Source organism: Pantherophis guttatus, chromosome 2 (assembly GCF_059756535.1).
Source record: "Pantherophis guttatus breed Tessera chromosome 2, ASM5975653v1, whole genome shotgun sequence".
In the NCBI taxonomy this organism is placed as follows: Eukaryota; Metazoa; Chordata; class Lepidosauria; order Squamata; family Colubridae; genus Pantherophis; species Pantherophis guttatus.
Window position 1 is genome coordinate 23184900 of NC_142064.1, and position 20099 is coordinate 23204998.

Genomic DNA, 20099 nt, shown 5'->3' on the forward strand with positions numbered 1-20099 from the left:
CCAAAGAATTGAGGCCTGCGAGTCCCTTGGACTGCAAGGCGATCAAACCGGTCAGTCCTAGAGGAGACCAACCCTGACTGCTCTTTAGAAGACCAGATCCTGAAGATGAAACTCAAATACTTTGGCCACTTAATGAGGAGGAAGGACTCACTGGAGAAGAGCCTAATGCTGGGAAAGATTGAGGGCAAAGAATGAAGTGGCTGGATGGAATCACTGAAGCAGTCGGCGTGAGCTTAAATGGACTCCAGAGGATGGTAGAGGACAGGAAGGTCTGGAGGAACATTGTCCATGGGGTCACGATGGGTCAGACATGACTTCACAACTAACAACAACAACAAGTATCAACTTGGTAAATAATCTAGTTATTGTTCTGCTAAAGAAAAACTTCAGTATATACATTACACTTAGTTTTTTCCCCTATATTTGAAGTCCATTTTTTTCCTTCCTTGCATAATAGATATTGGGCATGATCCAGATAATGTTAATCACAAAAAGAATGGCAGGTAGTGAAATGACTATAATAACATGCTTGGATTGTTAAGGCTATTTCAATGGAGGATTCCATTTCAAATTTTTCTGATCCCTCTAAACACAACTCACTATGAGGAGTTAATATGACAACTGGTTTGCCCCTGAAATCATCCCAGAGCAAGAGTTGATTATCCTTATAACACTATATTATTCTTATATACAGACCCTATTCCTATAGAATGCGAACAAGGACAATGAGAAGTGTTTTGGGAACATCAAATGCATCCAGTCCTGAACTTCCAGGACCGGATGCATTTTCTAAATACCAACTAGTTGCTGTGAACTAGCCACAACCATTGCTGCTTCGCTGGCCTATGGGGAAGGGATTAGTGAGGTGTGAAGTCTTGCCAGTATTTTATTAGTAGAGGGCATCTTGCAGAAAACTTAATTCCCAAAATGGTGATTTTTGGCCAAGTTAAGGTGATTTTGTTCAAGCACAATTGTTGGAAAAGGAGATTTGGCTGGGTTAGTGACTGACTGCTTCAAGAGCAGGATAATAAGAGAGGACTTTTTATTAATCTTGCACCAATGCAGAATTTGGAGGTCCTTCTGGACTTGTAACTCCTGCTTGAAAAGCAGAGGGCAGTCATGAGTAGGAAGGCTTTCGCACAGCTCAGTGTTGTCCACCAGTTGTACGTGTCTTGGACTGGGAAACTACTCATAGTCACTCATGCCCTAATCACTTCCCAAATGGACTACTGTAATGCACTCTGCATGTGTTGCCTTTAAAGAGATCTGGAAGTTTCATCTGATGCAAAATATAGCAATGTGGGTAGTTATGTGTGCTCCTAGACTAGCACATGTTACACTTCTGCTCTTCAAGCTGCATTTGTTGCCATTTTGCTTCTGGGTCTAATTCAAAGTGCTAGTTTTGACTTTTAAAACCCATCATTATTTGAGGTCCACTTCCACCCAATTATGTCTTCCTGCCCTGTGGGGTCTAGCAAAGGAGATATGCTGTGAGCTCATCTGCATAAGAGACCCAGGACAACATACTTTCCCTCTCCCCTAAGTGACACTGGCTTGATCCTAGACGTCTTTTCAGGACCTTAAACATAACTTTATCACTTTTTAAACATAACGTAGGTCTGAGGATCTCAAAGCAATACTGAGTTTAACATGATTTCATTGTTTTATTATCAATTCTTTCCAAACTCTTAATTATAATAGCACTGCTGAAGTTTTTTTAACTTAATTTTTTGACATTTGGAGTTTATTATTGCTTTTAATGTAGGGTACCTAGATTAAGGTACCCTAAATTCTTTATTGTGAGAAAGAAAGAAAGAAAGAAAGAAAGAAAGAAAGAAAGAAAGAAAGAAAGAAAGAAATCTAAACACAAGAAATCTAAACACAAAAGAAAGAAAGAAAGAAAGAAAGAAAGAAAGAAAGAAAGAAAGAAAGAAAGAAAGAAAGAAAGAAAGAAAGAAAGAAAGAAAGATACACCCTAGGCTTAACAAAATATGTTCCATGTGGGACAGTGCTGAGATTTGGTTCTAATTAGGATTTCCTGCTTTCTAGCGATTTTAAATCGCGCGGCACAGCTGATCATCGGAAATACCGGTTTGGAGGAATCGATAGCTTTTTTTTACTACCAGTTTGCCTGAACCAGTAGTTTTTATCACTACCGGTTTGCCCGAACTGGTATGAACTGATAGGATTTCACCGCTGCCCTAAGGTGCAATTGGTACCCTGAACCAATCCAAGTTGAAGTTTGTGAAAACAGGGTTAGGGTCAGAAATCAGTTGCTCTGATTGCCAGCTACACCATTATTCTTGTGCATAAGAGACCACTTTCATTCTGTCCTTACCCTGTGATGAAAGAATTTGTTTATCCAACACATATATTAGCTCATATTTTCCTCCAACGTTTCCTCTCCGGGAATAATGAGTTCCATATGTTTCAAGAAATTTAAAATACTCTCCCTTCTCATAGGTACTTGGCAAAAACTTTAGGTCTTCCAGGAATGTCTCACTCAAGCGCAAATCACGATTTCGCATTTGGAAAGTTCCCAGTTGTATATTAGATTTGACATGTAAAAAGATGGAATTCTATAAGGAGAAAATAGTAATATATCAGTTATTCTATCCACAGGTATAGAGGTAGAGAACGAGATTGTGTTACTCTTTTACATTGTCCTCTGATTATTGTAAATTTATTTATATGGTCATGCAGGAATTCTCAGGTCATGCAGGAATTCATAGACAATAGCAATAGAATTTAGACTTATATATCACTCCACTTTACAGCACTCTCTGAGCAGCTTACAAATATCAGCCTATTGCCCCACTCAATCTTGGTCCTCATTTTATCAGTCTTGGAAGGATGGAAGGCTGAGTCAACCTTGAACCCATCAAGATCGAACTCCAGAATGTGCAATATTGCATCCTAACCACTGTGCCACCACAGTTCATAGATTATTCTTGCCCCTAACAGACAACATGATATGCTTGTGTAAAAATGGGAGCTGAAGTTCTTGTAAAGTCAGATTTAGGTACACCAGGGATTGTCTGTTTTTCACATTTAATTTAGTTTATTAGACTGTTTTTTCAGTGAAGGATTCTGGACATGCTCTCTTTTCTACACCACTCTGTGCTTGGTGTTTAAGGCAACTATTTTTCAGTGAAATCTTAAGTAAATTATGAATAATTAAAAGCAAGTATATGTGAAAATATGGAAATTTTATAGAAATCACAACTCTGATTTTTTTTAAACTTTCATTTATTTCGGATGAATATTCTAATGGTTCTCCTCCATCGATGAAAGTGATTGTCTAATCTTGCTGCCTTGTTGACTCAGCCTTCCATCCTTCTGAGATGGGTAAAATGAGGCCCCAGATTATTGGGGGCAATATGCTGACTCTGTAAACTGCTTAGAGAGATCTGTAAAGTGGTATATAAATCTAAGTGCTATTGCTATTGTTATTGCTATTCCCATCAGTCTAGCTTTGTATATAGATGCTGGAGACTGTAGCCCTGAGGGACATTAACTTTCTCAGTTGATGGGGGACTTTCTGCCAGTTTAACCCAACAATGGAGATTGAGAGAAGACAAAAAGAAAGAATGAAGAGAAACATTGAAAACAACAAAGACTGTCATTAGAAGGCATGACTGTAGAGAAAACCTGGGGAGTAAAGTTGATGTGAATATGTAGACCAGTTGTCATTTCCTAGTCAAAAACAGAAAAGGTGGCTTCCTTGGAGGAAGAGACATCCCAGAGAAATGGTATCTTCACCCAAGATAGAAAGGAGGGAGACAGCTGGCTATAGACAGAGGGTAAGGCCCCAGTCTGTGGGGAGGAACTGGAGGAGATGCAAATGAGCCTTGGCTGAGGAGACCCAAGGAAAGGGGATGAGTGATGCCAAGCATACTCATTAATAAATCCTGAACATTCTTTTCTTTAACTCACTCTTGATAAACCTAGAAGGAGGAAGGAGGAGATAAAGTGAAGGGGGAGTAAGTTAAGCATTTATGAGGAAAGTTAGAAGTACAGTACAGTAGAACATCTGTCATGATCATAATTTGTTCCATAACTTTGGTCACAAACCAATTGGGTCATGACCTGAACCTAATTTTGGAAATTTGGTGCTTATAAAAAAAAATGGTGCAGAAGGGGAAATTGGCTGCGGAAAAAAAATTGTGAATTTTTTGGTCAGAACCTGATTTGGTCGTGGTCAGAAGCGTTCATGACCAGAGGTTCTACTGTAGTCTCTGGGAGGGAGATTTCTTCTTAAGAAGAAACCTGATACTTGGTAGCAGCCAAGATCTTAAAATACCTATGTGTATGGAAAAAGTATCAATATAAATTAAATAACAAATTACCTGTTTGGACAATACCTAGACATATGATAGAAAATATAAGTGTGGAGCAGAAACAAGATATGACTACTTATAAAGAGCTTCTTATTTTGGAAAGAGGTATATTGCAATTAAAATCTTAGGAGGTATTAAAGGAAGAAAGGAAAATTCAAACCTGGTTTCAATATGGGCAATTGTATACTAGGTGGAAAGAAGATCAGAAAATTGGTATTGTGCAAAATGAAGAAAATTTAATAAAACAAATTAGAGATCAAAGTCCAATGCATATTAAAAAGTTGTATAATGCACTGATAGAAATAGATTCAGAAACTGAGTTAGTGAAGGATTGTATGATAAAATGGGCACAAAACTTTGGGGAATCAATATCTATGGATGTATGGGAGAAAATATGGGTTAGAAATATGAAGTTTACTCAAGCCCAAAATCTAAGAGAAAATTTTTACAAAATGTTTTATAGATGGCACTTAAATCCTCAAAAGCTAACCTGTATGTACCCGAATTTACAACCTACATGTTGGAGATGTAAATGTGATGATGCAACATATTTTCATTTATGGTGGACATGTAAGAAAATTAAGGCATTTTGGATTAAGATATGGTGGATTATACAAAATATTCTTAAAAGGAAGATAAAATTTACTCCACAGTTGTTTTTACTGGGTATAATTGAAGGATGTACAGTTATAGAGACTAATTTGATTTTGAATTTAATAACGGCAGCTGGACTTTTGGTGGCGCAATACTGGAAGAAGGAAGAAATACCTACTATTGAAGAATGGACATTAAAAGTAGCTAATCTGGCGGAGATGGCTAAAATTTCTGCATATTTGAAGGACCGTTCGAATCAAAGATATGTACTGGAATGGAGAAGATGGATTGACTATATACAAAACAAATACGGGACTAAAAAGTTGCAAATAGCTTATGAATGAAATATTTAGATGATTTTTTTTTCTACTTTGATATTTTAGTACCTATCGCGGAGTTAAAGAGTAAGGAGAAGTTAAGAATTTATAGTTAGTTTGCTTATGTTAGATTATGTCTGTTAAATGCAATATCCTGTATTTTGCTCTGGGAAGTCGGGGGGGTGGGAGAGGGAGAGGGGAAGGGGTGGGGGAAGGGGGGGGAAATTTGTTTGTAAAACAGTTTAAAACTTTTCAATAAAAAAAAAAGATCTTGAAAATACCTATTGTAAATTCTTCCAGTAAATACTGTACATGGTAAAGAAGAAGCACAAAAGCTTCCAATGTTACACCTCCATCCTAAAATACCCAATCCCACTGTGACACTGAAAAGACCCAACTTCTGATCACTAAAAGTGTTGGCTAAAAGTGGGGCTCCCAAACATATCAGTATGTGAGTTAGGTTAGGGTTTTTAGTTCTTTGGTATCATCCTGTGTACCTTACTCAAGGAAAGTAGGCAGAGGACTGTAGGTTTCCTATCTCTGTATTCATGCAGCATCTTTATTTTGGTTATCAAGATAATCTATTGTGGAGATTTACACAGTACGTTAACCCATAAACTAATAAATGGATTCCCATGTCATGCTAAGAAAACTTAAACAAGGTTAATATTTTTTGGTATTTCAATAACCAATTCAGCATGAATGTTGCCAATGGCTCAGTATTTCTTTAGGCATGTATATTATCATTCCTTTGGAATAATGTATATGTCAGTCCTGGAGGCCATCTTTTTCTTGGGATCTTCAGGGCTGCCACATTTAATGCTGTGGGAAACTGGGAGGGGGGATTGCATGGAGTTTCAGGGATATTTAGCCTGTAGATCAGAGGTCTTCAAACTTGGCAGCTTTAAGACTTGTGGACTTCAACTCCCAGAATTCTGCAGCCAGCTATGGGAGTTGAAGTCCACAAGTCTGAAAGCTGCCAAGTTTGAAGACCTCTGCTGTAGATGGTGCTGTGATTGGACCATGTGATGGACGTGTGGGTGCAGGGGAAGGGACTTGGACTTTCTTTTGGATGGGGAAAACCTGGATGCTTTCAGATTCAGGTTTTCCCAGATGTGCCAATATGACATCTCTAATACAATGTAACTTTGAGGAACTTCTAGCTTTGGAGTTTTCTTTCGTTAGGGATGTTACTTGGAACCCTGACATTATACTTACCTATGAGTTTTTTTTTTTTAAAAAAAAAGCTTACCGTTTCTTTGGTGCTTTTCAAGAATTTATTCATGTTGGATGATCTGCCAGCATTGAAGCCTCCCCCAACAGTAGCTGATACATTGGACTCAGTCGGTTTCAGTTTAACAGACAAGTTCACATCAAAAGTCTGTGATTTTGTTTTGAATATTTCTTTAATTGTTGATACTTGGTCACTGTAGAATTCACTTGTAAAATGTTTGTCTCCTCTTGTCTTGAAAGGCAGAAAAATTACAATTAAATGGCTGACTGACAGATAGGTAATGATAAACAACATAATCTGTGATGACATCCTTTGGTACTCCAAGGTTTGCTTAGTTCAGACAATACACTAAGCCATAAGTTAGCAAACCAGATTTTGAATTAGCACCACTAGCCAATCCATCCAGGCTGTAGAATGTTTCTCCCTGTTTGAATCACTCCTCTTAATTTCCTTCTTAGTTTAAGTCACTTTCTTAGTATTTGGCCACTTTCCAATATGTGGACTTCAACTCCCAGAATTTCCCAGCCAGCAAGGAAGTTAAAATCCATACATCTAAAAGTGGCTCAACTAATACCTTTTCTTCTAGGGAAATAAGAGATTCTTCCATAACAGACCATGGGATGGAGAGGTAGTTATGTCCAGTGGTGGATCTATCCAGTGGTGAGATTCAAGTAATTTAACAACCGGTTCTCTGCCCTAATGATTTATTCCAACAACCAGTTTGTCAAACTGCTCAGAAAGTTAACAACCGGTTCTCCCGAAGTGGTGCGAACAGGCTGAATCCCACCACTGGATTTATCACCAATGAACTTTCAGCAGAGATGACAGGAGCTGTGGAGATGGACACATCTCCTTCCACATCCCTGGAATACCTTTTGGATAATCACATTCAGACCATCCTATGCTACTATCCCCATTCCCAAGTTACCGGTCCTTCAGATTGTTCTGTAAATCTGTGGCCAACAACATCATTTAAGCTTGTGAGGGGTGAAAAGTATGTGGTGAACTAGTCTAATCTACACATATTCATGAAGACAGGTTAAGGCCAATGTGAGGCTATTTCTTCTACAGGTTTCTGACTGAAAAATAACAAATAAAATTTGGAAGAGAAGTGGGGATCCCTCATGTTGGCAGGTGAATGTCTGAAGAGGGCTAAAATTCCACATTTTGTTGTTGTTGTTGTTAAAGAACTAAACTGCTTACTTTTATTGTTATATATAAATTAAAGCACCTATATACAGAATAACTCTATCTTTCCAGCATAGAAAGTGGTTTTTAATCACTATACTTTTAACAGCATTTAACAGCCTTTCAGTTACATGAAACAGGAGTTACAGGTGATGCAAATTTTTGAATGTTGTAATCCTGATGCCTATGGCCAACACTGTGATAGGAAGTCTGAATTAATAAACATGGATAGGGAAACCTTACTATTATCTGAATTTTCCGCCCGAAACTAGACAGCACTGCATTTTGGTTTTGCCAGGTTTGTTTTCCTGCAACAAAAGCACCTGATTGATTTAGGATAATCTCAAAAGACCAAGTAGGATCAGAACTGAGGACTATCTGGATGGGACATTAGAAATTCCTATAAACTAGACAAGGGAATTAAAAAAAAATCCTAAACCAATGGCAAAACATTTATGTAAAGTTACCAAGAAAATTATATAGACACACCCTTGACATTTTAAAAGCTGAGGCTGAGGCAAAATGGATTTTGCCTTTTGATGCAAACCAAAACTCTGCTTTACACATAGAATCTTACGTCATAATTGAGGACAGCCGTATTCCATGGCTTGCGGTAATAAATGGCTGTGTTCCCATCACGGACTCTGTCACAGATGCCATTGTAGAACTTATTTTGAAATGCAGTTTGAGCCGGTAACATTCCCAGCACATTCACACTGGAAGGAAGGAAGGAAGGAAGGAAGGAAGGAAGGAAGGAAGGAAGGAAGGAAGGAAGGGTTATTAATCATCAGCCTTCTCATTGGAGTATTAAATGTCATATACTATCAGAAATATCAAGCCAATACAACAAAGACAAATCAGTTATATATATATAAATAATAAAGATATTCTTTTTTATCCTACCATATTTCCCCAAGTTCATTTGTATTGAATCTGTGTTGATTCATTGGTTGCAAAAAAAACCCCTGATGAACTGGTTTGTCACCCACGCATGATATTGTGGGCTTAAGAGTGTCTGAACCCAAGTCATCCATACAACATGCATGCCTAAGATGGGACTAGAACTCACTCCTGATTTCTACCCTAGTATAAGGTGACCAGATTTTAACATTGGTAAAGCAGGACACTCACCATTTTGTGGGCGTGGCTAGCTGGTCATGTGACCGGGTGGCCATGGCTATGTGTATAGAAAAAAGTCATTTCTGACAGGTCCTCGCACTTTTGACTGGTCCTCACACTTATGACCATCCTCACATTTATGCCTGTGCAGCATTCTTAACAACCATGTCACTCATTTCACAACTGCTTCTCTTCACCATGATGACAAGATAGGGCAAAAATATAAAATGTGAGGACAGTCGTAAGTTCGAGGACTGGTCAAAAGTGTCAAGACCAGACCAGTCAAAAATAACTTTTTCAGCCCTCTGAGTAGTCCATATGCATAAAAGGATACAGCAATAGAGAGGGATGAAGGAAGGGAAGGGAAATTAGAGTAGGAGTGAGGGTAAGAGAGGGAGGAAGAGAGGAGGAGAAGGAGAAAGGAAGAGGAAGTATGGAGGAGAAGAAGGGGGGGGAAGTAAAAGTAAGAAGGAAAGAAAAGAGAGAGGTGGTAGGTTTGAGGAGAAAGATTGTTGTACCAAAAAAAAGATGAAGGGGAAGAAAGCCAACCCCAAACAAATATAAAGATATTAAGATAAAGAATGAATTGTTAAACTTTAAAGAATAAAAGAGAACAAATATGAATAAATAGCAATAATTAGAAACACACATACAAACATACAATGCATTTTCTTTGAACAGAATATTTGGCTGGTTCACAAATTTAAACAGTGTTTAGTCATTTCAATTAAATTTACAATTTCTGTATTTCCTTTTTGCCATATTTATTCCTCATCTATTTTTTTAAAAAAACAATATTACCCGTCATCCTCATCTCTAATCTTAATCAAATTCAATTTTTCCCTTCTATTCTATATTATACCCCTTCCCATTGATATCCATCCTCACATTGGTTAATTATGTAATTATGTAATACAGTTGTTTAATACAAGTTCAACATTTTAATATAAATCAATTAGTTATATAACTATCTTTTTTGTATATTAATCAATATGAACATGAATATTCCAATTATTTCCATGCAATCCAATTTCTTACAAATCAATTAATTATATTTACCAATAATAATAAACCAAATAATTTCCCCCATATATTCCTCCAAACCACAACTTAACCATTTCTGCTTTCAACACAATATACAATTAATAGTATCTCAATTATTACAATTCCCTAGTTAAATAGAGCTTTTTTTCTTTTGTGTTTTAAAATCTTGAACTCTCCTCTTTTGCCCTAAATTTCCCATTGTTTGCAGTTTTGCACCTACCTTTTTTGGTGAGGAAAAAGAAAAAGAAATCTCTCTCTGCCTCATTTTGCCACGTTGCAGCAAAGACCCTGCTTTACTTTCAGTTTCGCTTTTAAAGCATAGTTAGGGGAAAAAAATCTCCAGCACTCTGCAACTAGCAACTACAGAGCCCTGAGCAAAACAGCTGAGAGCAAATCAGCTGAGAGTCGGGAAGCCGATCTAATCAACTTGTGCTAATTAACCTATGGTGAAGCTTTAAGGGGCTGTTTTTTCTATTTTTGCAGGCATTGGTCTACTCATTTGTTTTCTTTTAACACTGATCAGCTATAGGGCGGCCCTTTAAATTCAAAGGCGGCCCTTTGAATTTAAACAGTTTTTTTTCCCTCTAGCCATCAGCTGGGACTCAGGAGGCAGTCGGGAGCAACCCACCACTGCGCCGTGCATTCTTTCCAAAAATCGGGACTTTTTAAAAACTCCACGGGACGCGGGACAAATTGTTCAAAAGCGGGACTGTCCCGCCAAAAGCGGGACGTCTGGTCACCTTACTAGTAATTTAACCACTAAATTCACACAAAGACAATTATGTTGCCTTAAATATTAGCATGCATTGCCTGGTAGGCTTTAGTAATTATTTAATTCAGTTTTGAGCCTCTCTCACTCCTTAATACTTCTAGGTAGTTTACAAATAACAGAATAGAGAAGAAGACTTACAAAAGAATTCTTAGCTCACCAGTGAATACCAGTAAAAAGCCAAAGTTATGGGGATTATACAACAATCTTTTTCCATAGCCTGGCACATTTTTAATGATTATCAGAGTGTCATTATGGTGGGACCTGTTCTAAAGTCTCTCTCTCTCTCTCTCTCTCTCTCTCTCTCTCTCTCTCTCTCTCTCTCTCTCTGTGTGTGTGTGTGTGTGTGTGTGTGTGTGTAGGATATCATTCCAGAGGTTCCAAGTATAGTTCCTGGAACCTATAAGATCACATTATTTCAAGGATCACAATCCAAATTATCATATGAGTTTACATGCTTATCCATTAATGGGCTACACATTGGATTAATCTGAAGCCCCTTTCTAAAGCAGATCAAGATAATATGGAACAGGTTTTCTTTTAGCTAGAAAAGAGTGGATGAATCCGATCCATTTTTGTTAAGATCTAGGCTGGATTGATTTAACAGTAACAGTTGGAAGGGACCTTGGAGGTCATCTAGTCCAACCCCCTACTCACGCAGGAGACCTGCACTAGGGATTCAAACTTCTGAACTGCCAACCTTTCTGATTGACAAGCTCAGTGTCTTAGCCACCTAGTCAGGCTTTGTTCTATTGATTTGTTCTAAGCTGGTATGCTGGCAGCAGTACAAAACAGAAGAAATAAAGCTGTCTTTGCTAACATCCATGAGATGCCAAGGTTAGCAGATTGAACATTCTAATCATTGATGGGCAGGTCTGATCTTCCCAGTGTAGAAGCAGCTAAAAATAATGAAGAACTTACATCTTCATGATGTCGAAATGTGGGATCAGAAAGCCAAATGGCAATTCATTAACTGCAAGGGATTGATAAAAGGTCAGTGGCACTACACACCAGCTGATTGTTATTATATGTCCTTTTTAAAAAAGGTTCACATCATATAAATGTCTTATGATGCTTAGCAGAAAGTACATGACAGGCCAGAGCAAAAGCAAGGAAATCAAATAACTTTTAAAGTGTGTGTGTGTGTGTGAATAAAAGTCAGATAGCAATGTGATCCTAATGGAACTAAGAAAGTTATTCAGAACTTTTGCATTCTTGAAAACCATTTTGAGGATTCCAACCTTATTGGGTAGCACAATATGGACCATATTTTTTGGACTATAAGACGTACCTAAATTTAGTTTTAAGAGAAAAACAACAACAACAAAAGTTTTCGGCCTACCTTTTTGGGGGGCCTTTTCCAGTCTTTTTTCGACCTGTTTCCAGGGCTTTTTTGGCCCATTTTCGAGGCTTTTTTTTGGACTGTTTTGGGTTCTTTCTTTAGCCCATTTTCAAGGCTTTCTGCAGCCCAGTTTTGGGGCTTTTTTGGCTTGTTTTTAAGTCAAAAATGGGCCAAAACACCCCCAAAAAACAGGCAGAACAAGCCTCCAAAACAGGCCAAAAAAAGCCTTGAAAACAGGCTGAAAAAAGCCTCGAAAATGGGCCAAAAAAAGGCCTGAAAAAGGCTGAAAAAAGGCCTGAAAAGAGGATGTGCAGAGGTCCAAAAAATGTCTGGAGGGTGGGTGGGGTTTTGGCAATATTCGGTCTATAAGATGCACAGACATTTTTGCCCAATTTTGGGAGACAAAAAAGTGTCTCTTAACTCTTATAGTCCGAAAAATACAGGTAATTTGTATTCTTCTCGTGAACATTTTCTAGAACTTACCCTTGTCCAGCTGTTTTTCCAAGTTCTGATATATCAACTTCACGATACCCACAGGGTGGGCGCTTGGTTTCATCACAATGATCTTCGTCAGAGAAGTCACCACAGTCATCTTCTGTGTTACATACCAGCCTATTCTTTAGACAATATCCTTAGTGTAGAACAAAGAATGAAACATTTATAATTATAGGTAATTGGATATGTAGCATGCTTTCATAAATCAACACTGCCTTCTCCGGTTGTGTATTGGACTTCAACTCCCCAAATTTGCAGCTTAAATAAAACAAACTGCCCTTTATGTCAGAATGACTGACTGATTTAGTGTTAATTTGTCCAGGGGGGAAAATACTATAATACTTGTTTGAATGATACCGTGCATTTCAGCGTCAATGTAGCTACACCTATATGTAATGCAAAATATTTTTAAAAGGTTTTATTTGGTGAAATGCAACAATCATCATAATATAATAATGCAGTGAAAATAATACACATTGGTGATTAAAGTATACTGAAATTGAGCAAGATCTTCTTCAGCTTTTTAAACAGGAAACATCATAATACTTTGATATTTAACATTTCTCTGAACATGACAGTATGGTTCTCCCATCAAAACATGGCTTATAAAAATACATGCGTAAAGAAAATATTATTACAAAAATAACATTAGCAAACAGAATATTCAACATCATATTGTACAATGCAGGCTGAGAAAAAAATGTGGAATGGGAGAAAGCTGCTTTTTTTCAGTTAAAAGCAAGCAAGAATACATTTGTAATTTTTTCCATCTGGAATGTGACTCGAGGCTTTCCTTGCAAAAGAAGCCCACTGTCCAGAAATGGTATTCAGCAGGTTCTGACCACTTCTGGAGAACTGGTAGCGGAAATTTTGAGTAGTTTGGAGAACAGGTAAATATCACCTCTGACTGGCCCCACCCCCATCTATTCTCTGCCTCCCGAGTCCCAGCTGGACTGGATTTTGCAGTATCCTTCCCCTGGAGTGGGGTGGGAATGGAGATTTTACAGTATCCTTCCTCTGCCACGCCCACCAAGCCACACCCACCAAGCCATGCCATGCCCAGAAAGCCACGTCCACAGAACTGGTGGTAAAAAATTTTGAACCACTGCTACTGTCCTAGAGTGGCATCTTTATTTATTTTATTTTATTTTTATTTATTAGATTTTTATACCGCCCCATCTCCCGAAGGACTCGCGGCGATGAACAGCCAAAATTAAAAAACATACAGTATAAACATTAAAATACGTTTAAAACAGAATTCAATCCAAAATGGCTCCCCAATTTAAAACGCCTTACCCATGACCCTATAAATAAGACGAATCTTAATCATGATGTGGCTCTTAATCTCCATATTGTCATAAAACCACTATGGTCAGTGATGGCAGTAGAGAAATGATGTCAAGCATCTCCATACCTACCATTTTCACATACAAACTCTTGATTCTTACAATGACCTTTCTCATCTGGACACAGACTTGTTGTCTCACAGTACTCTCTATCACTCAGAGCCTCAATGCATGGCTTCCCTCCAAACTGTCCAAACTTCAGAATACTCCTTGAGCGGTGCTTTGTGAGAGATATTAAAAACAAAATTAAAACAGGCTCAGAATCAATCGGCTATGGAGGGGATGAACAGCTGGGAAAAATGAGGCTGGTCTCGAAAGCCCTCCCTCTGCCTTTTAATTAATTATTAACATTGAAGTTTAATTCATCCTTGCCGCTTTATACATTTTAAATTTGATATACTTTTATGTTTTAATATTTTATTTGTGCAACACCCAAAATCCCTCTGTGAGGGAGATGAACTGTTTCAAAAGATGATAAATAAATAAAATAAATATACAAGGTAAAAGAAATGGAAACATATTTTATTACTCCAAAATGGAAAGGATGGGAAATTCAGGGTTCAACACTGTGGTACAGTGGTTAGAGTGCAGTACTGCAGGCTACTTTTGCTGACTGCCAGCTGCCTGCAATTTGGCAGATCAAATCTCACCAGGCTCAAGGTTGATTTAGCAGTCCATCCTTCTGAGGTGGGTAAAATGAGGACCCAAATTGTTGGGGGCAATATGATGACTCTGTAAATTGCTTAGAGAGGGCTGTAAAAGCACTGTGAAGTGGTATATATTGCTATTGCTATTAGGAGGACAGACTATCACTCAATCACTGGATGATCATCTACAAGTGTGTTTCTCAACCCTAGCAAATTTTAAGATGTGTGGATTTCCAGTTCTAAAAGTTGAAGTCCATACATCTTAAAGTTGCTGTTGTTGAAAAAGCCAGTGTACAACTACTGAAAATGTCCCAAAGGTGCTTTTTCAAGACACAACTGGACTTTCTGGTTTTTCTTTGAAGACGTTTTGCTTCTCATCCAAGAAGCTTCTTCAGCTCTTCTTCAAGAGCTGAAGAAGACCTGAAGAAACTTCTTAGATGAGAAGCAAAACATTTTCAAAGAAAAACCAGAAAATCCAGTTGTTTCTTGAAAAAGCACCTTTGGGATAACCATGACCTGGATCACCGAGAATCTTCATAGCTACTGAAAATGTACACATTTACACTGTGAAAAGGATTTAAATGGGTGATCTCTTACCATCCATTCAAATTTAACACTATAATTAGTGGACAACCAGTGATTCCAGACAAGAAAGCCTTTTTTCTTTTACTATTTGAAACCAATATCCACCAAGGAGCCTATACTTCATAAATAAATCTTCTTTATGAAGCCCTTTTAATATAAGATAAATTATGAAATTATGATCAAACCGGCCAGTCCTAGAGGAGATCAACCCTGACTGCTCTTTAGAAGGCCAGATCCTGAAGATGAAACTCAAATACTCTGGCCACTTAATAAGAAGGAAGGACTCACTGGAGAAGAGCCTAATGCTGGGAAAGATTGAGGGCAGAGAATGAGGTGGCTGGATGGAGTCACTGAAGTAGTCAGTGTGAGCTTAAATGGACTCCAGAGGATGGTAGAGGACAGGAAGGCCTGGAGGAACATTGTCCATGGGGTCACGATGGGTCAGACATGACTTCACAACTAACAACAACAAATATCAACTTGGTAAATAACCTAGTTATTGTTCTGCTGAAGAAAAACTATATACATTACACTTAGTTTTTTCCCCCTATACTTGAGATCCATTTTTCCCCTTCCTTGCCTAATAGATATTGGGCATGATCCATATAATGTTAATCACAAAAAGAATGGCAGGTAGTGAAATGACTATAATAACATGCTTGGATTGTGAAGGCTATTTCAATGGAGGATTCTATTTCAAATTTTTCTGATCCCGCTAAACACAACTCACTATGAGGAGTTAATATGACAACTGGTTTGCCCCTGAAATTATCCCAGAGCAAGAGTTGATTATCATTATATCACTATATTATTCTTATATACAGACCCTATTCCTATAGAATGCGAACAAGGACAATGAGAAGTGTTTTGGGAACATCAAATGCATCCAGTTCTGAACTTCCAGGACCGGATGCATTTTCTAAATACCAACTAGTTGCTGTGAACTAGCCACAACCATTGCTGCCTCGCTGGCCTATGGGGAAGGGATTAGTGAGGTGTGAAGTCTTGCCAGTATTTTATTAGTAGAGGGCAGTGGACATCTTGCAGAAAACTTAATTTCCAAAATGGTGATTTTTGGCCAAGTTAAGGTGATTTTGTTCAAGCACAATTGTTGGAAAAGGAGATTTGGCTGGGTTAGTGACTGACTGTTTCAAGAGATAATAAGAGAGGACTTTTTATTAACCTTGCACAGATGCAGAATTTGGAGGTCCTTCTGGACTTGTAACTCCTGCTTGAAAAGCAGAGGGCAGTCATGAGTAGGAAGGCTTTCGCACAGCTCAGTGTTGTCCACCAGTTGTACGTGCTCCTGGACTGGGAAACTACTCATAGTCATGCCCTAATCACTTCCCAAATGGACTACTGTAATGCACTCTACATGTGTTGCCTTTAAAGAGATCTGGAAGTTTCATCTGATGCAAAATATAGCAATGTGGGTAGTTATGTGTGCTCCTAGACTAGCACATGTTACACTTCTGCTCTTCAAGCTGCACTTGTTGCCATTTTGCTTCTGGGTCTAATTCAAAGTGCTAGTTTTGACTTTTAAAACCCATCATTATTTGAGGTCCACTTCCACCCAATTATATCTTCCTGTGGGGTCTAGCAAAGGAGATATGCTGTGAGCCTCATCTTCATAAGAAGGCCTGGAGGAACATGGTCCATGGGGTTGCGATGGGTTGGACACGACTTCACAACTAACAATGAGAACAAAATTATGGAAAAACAACTTACTCTTTCTTCTGAGCATGGAACACATGGCCCCCAATCACTCCAGGCAGTCAGCAAGCAGTCAATGGGCTCTGGAGCATTAGGTTGTCGGGTCACCCTTAGAATAAAATAGTCTTAAAGTAAATTGAAATGTTTCTGATTTAACACTGTTTGTTTGTACAATGTTTGAAAGAGAACGATATGACTTTGTTTTCCTACTCATTTAGTTGCAGGCCACCTCATTGTGGTCTCTCGGTACATAACCTTGCATGAGAATACTTGATTTCAAGATTCCACAGAAGCTGCATTTTGGAATGTTGAAAACTCCATAACCATAGAAAAAAGAGGGTTGACTCCTGCAAATGATTTGCCATTTCTAAGTGCAATTCTTGTCTTAAAAACAGAATTCAAACAAGAAAGATGTTACCTGATGTGATATAGCACAAAGAAACTTTTAAAAATGATTTGATGGTTTTGTACATTCATATTTTTAAACAATTCTCAGAAACTTTCTCTGTACCACGGATGTAGGAAAAATAAACGAGGACTCAAGAGGCAAACTTTGTCTTGGGTTTACAGCACACCATGGAAAGAGGCACTATTTTACTCATTCTTCTTCCACGCTGTTCCTATATTGGCTATTTATCCTTGAAATATTTTTTTATCTCTTCTCTCTATATACCAATGACTGCATCTCAAATGATCTATATGTTAAACTACTGAAGTTTGCAGATGACACAACAGTGATCGGTCTCATTCGAGACAATGATGAATCTGCATACAGATGGGAGGTTGAACAACTAGCCTTTTGGTGCAACCAGAACAATCTGGAACTGAACACACTCAAAACTGTAGAAATGGTGGTGGACTTTAGGAGAAACCCTCCCATACTACCACCTCTTACAATACTAGACAACACAGTATCAACAGTAGAGACCTTCAAATTTCTAGTTTCTACCATATCTCATGACCTAAAATGGACACCCAATATCAAAAGCATCATCAAAAAAGCACAACAAAGAATGTTCTTTCTGCGCCAACTCAGAAAGCTCAAACTGCCCAAGGAGCTGCTGATACAGTTCTACAGAAGAATTATTGAGTCTGTCATCTGCACCTCTATAACTGTCTGGTTTGGTTCTGCAACCCAACAAGACAGACACAAGACTTCAGAGGATAATTAGAACTGCAGAAAAAACAATTACTATCAACCTGCCTTCCATTGAGGACCTGTATATTGCATGAGTCAAAAAGAGGGCTGTGAAAATATTTACAGGCCCCTCACATCCTGGACATAAATTGTTTCAACTCCTACCCTCAAAATGATGCTATAGGGCACTGCACACCAGGACAACTAGACACAAGAACAGTTTTTTCCCAAACGCCATCACTCTGCTAAACAAATAATTCCCTCAACATTGTCAAACTAGTTACTAAGTCTGCATTACTATTAATTTTCTCATCGTTCCTATCACCCATCTCCTCCCACTTATGACTGTATGTAACCTTGATGCTGGTATCTTTAAGATTTATATTGACTGTTTCCCTATGACTATCATTAAGTGTTGTACCTTATGATTCTTGACGAATGTATCTTTTCTTTTATGTACACCGAGAGTGTATGTACCAAGACAAATTCCTTATGTGTCCAATCACACTTGGCCAATAAAGAATTCTATTCTATTGAAATAAACCTTGAGATGAGGTTGAGGTTGGCCTCATCCATCAAAGTTTTAGAATATCAACACTTAACAGTAAAGGCCTACCAAGTATTGAGCATCAGATATCGTGTTCCAGTTTGTACGTTTGCTAAGTTTAAATCCCCCCCCTTTTTTTATTTGATTTATATGCCGCCCTTCTCTGGAAACTCAGGGCGGCTTACAATGCGTTAAGCAATAACGCATTTTGCTCAAGTTAGAGAGAAGTAACTTCAAAGTCCTTCCTTCCTTCCTTCCTTCCTTCCTTCCTTCCTTCCTTCCTTCCTTCCTTCCTTCCTTCCTTCCTTCCTTCCTTCCTTCCTACCTTCCTTCCTTCCTTCCTTCCTACCTTCCTTCCTTCCTTCCTTCCTTCCTTCCATTTTTTTTTGTAAGAATAAAATTTGTGGAGAAATACAAATTACATTTGAGAGATTCAGTTTGGGCAAGCTGGAATAGAACAAACAGATTATATAAAGTAGTGTCAGCATTTGACTAAATTATGCTTCTATGAATATTTCTAATGTAAAAAATATTTGATTTTTGTTTTGAAATTCCAGTATTCACAAACTGGTTCAGAGGTACATAAAATTTAACTATCTGTTAGTGATAAAATAACTCATTTATATGCTCATTTAACATTTTGATTATTTTATGCATGGAAATAATTTCTATTGCATTCAATAGGATTGTTCAGATGCTTCTGAAAAATGGCAGGAAGCAGGTAGTTCTCTTACCTTCTGTCTTCCAGAAACTAAAAATAGAGTACCAGGAAATTTGGAGAAGATCACGCATAAATGCTACCAAATGTTATCTCTATCCTGTGCAATGAACTCACCTTGTTTTCCCTACTGAGGCAAAACTATTTGCTTCTAAAATGCAGAGAACTCCTATAAGAAACAAAGAAGTAGACATGGTGGTAGGTCTACGAAAAAGTAAATCAGACCCAGATTTAAGTCTTTTAATCTGTTCATTTTTGTTAAATATTAAAAGGACAATAAACAAAAAGTGATGGCTAATGAAGGTCAGTGCTCATGCTGACTACCGGGAAGTGATCTGGGCCTAGTTGTAAATGTACTCAATTTGGCAAGTCTATTTGTACAAATAGAGGCGAAGGGCAGATGGGAAACCCAAGCTTTTGAACTCAAATTCAGTAAGCCGTGAGCACTGATACTTCATTATTTCCACTGCAGAATAAAGTATGGTAGAAATGAGGTTGGTAAATGACATTTTTGTACTAGAAGCAGTATTGTTCAATATATAGGAATGGATGGAAATAAGACATACAATTAAGGACCGCAAACCTATCCTAGATGGTAGAGTGTGATGCTCATGGCCCATTATAAATGCTATGACTGCTTCTTACCTGTTGTCTGAGTGGATAGTCAGATAGTCAAAGAGCCGCGGTGGTGCAGTGGTTAGAGTGCAGTACTGCAGGCTACTTCTGTTGGTCATGGGCTGCCAGCAGTTTGGCAGATCGAATCTCACCAGGCTCAAGGTTGATTTCATTGAGGGCCACGTCAGGGTTGTGTTTGACCTCGGGGGCTAGTGTGGCCATGGCCAAGGTGGGCATGGCCAGCATGGCATTACTCGTGTCTGGGGTGCCTGTGGTGGCCTGAACACTCTGCCAGCAAAAACGGAGTTTGGGGGATTGCACGTGTAGCCCTCATGAGCTCTGTTTTCA

At 38.3% G+C, this 20099-nt stretch overlaps 1 protein-coding gene across 7 annotated transcripts in view; it reads right to left on the reverse strand.

Moving 5' to 3' along the window:
- LOC117679140 (complement component C9-like) overlaps positions 1 to 19361 on the reverse strand; it is a 33111-nt gene extending 13750 nt beyond the window's left edge. For all 7 annotated transcript variants that reach the window (XR_004595298.3, XR_004595299.3, XR_004595300.3 and 4 more), the window contains exons 1-7: positions 19254 to 19361; positions 16749 to 16842; positions 13861 to 14008; positions 12431 to 12578; positions 8251 to 8389; positions 6504 to 6716; positions 2339 to 2579 (exon numbers count right to left, since the gene is read on the reverse strand). Coding sequence is in view for 4 of the 7 variants with exons in the window: in XM_034440784.3 (XP_034296675.1) it covers positions 2339 to 2579; positions 6504 to 6716; positions 8251 to 8389; positions 12431 to 12578; positions 13861 to 14008; positions 16749 to 16842; positions 19254 to 19330 (1060 nt within the window). In the remaining 3 variants the exon portion in view is untranslated. The remainder of the gene's footprint in view (positions 1 to 2338; positions 2580 to 6503; positions 6717 to 8250; positions 8390 to 12430; positions 12579 to 13860; positions 14009 to 16748; positions 16843 to 19253) is intronic.
- Between the last annotated feature and the right edge of the window lie 738 nt (positions 19362 to 20099).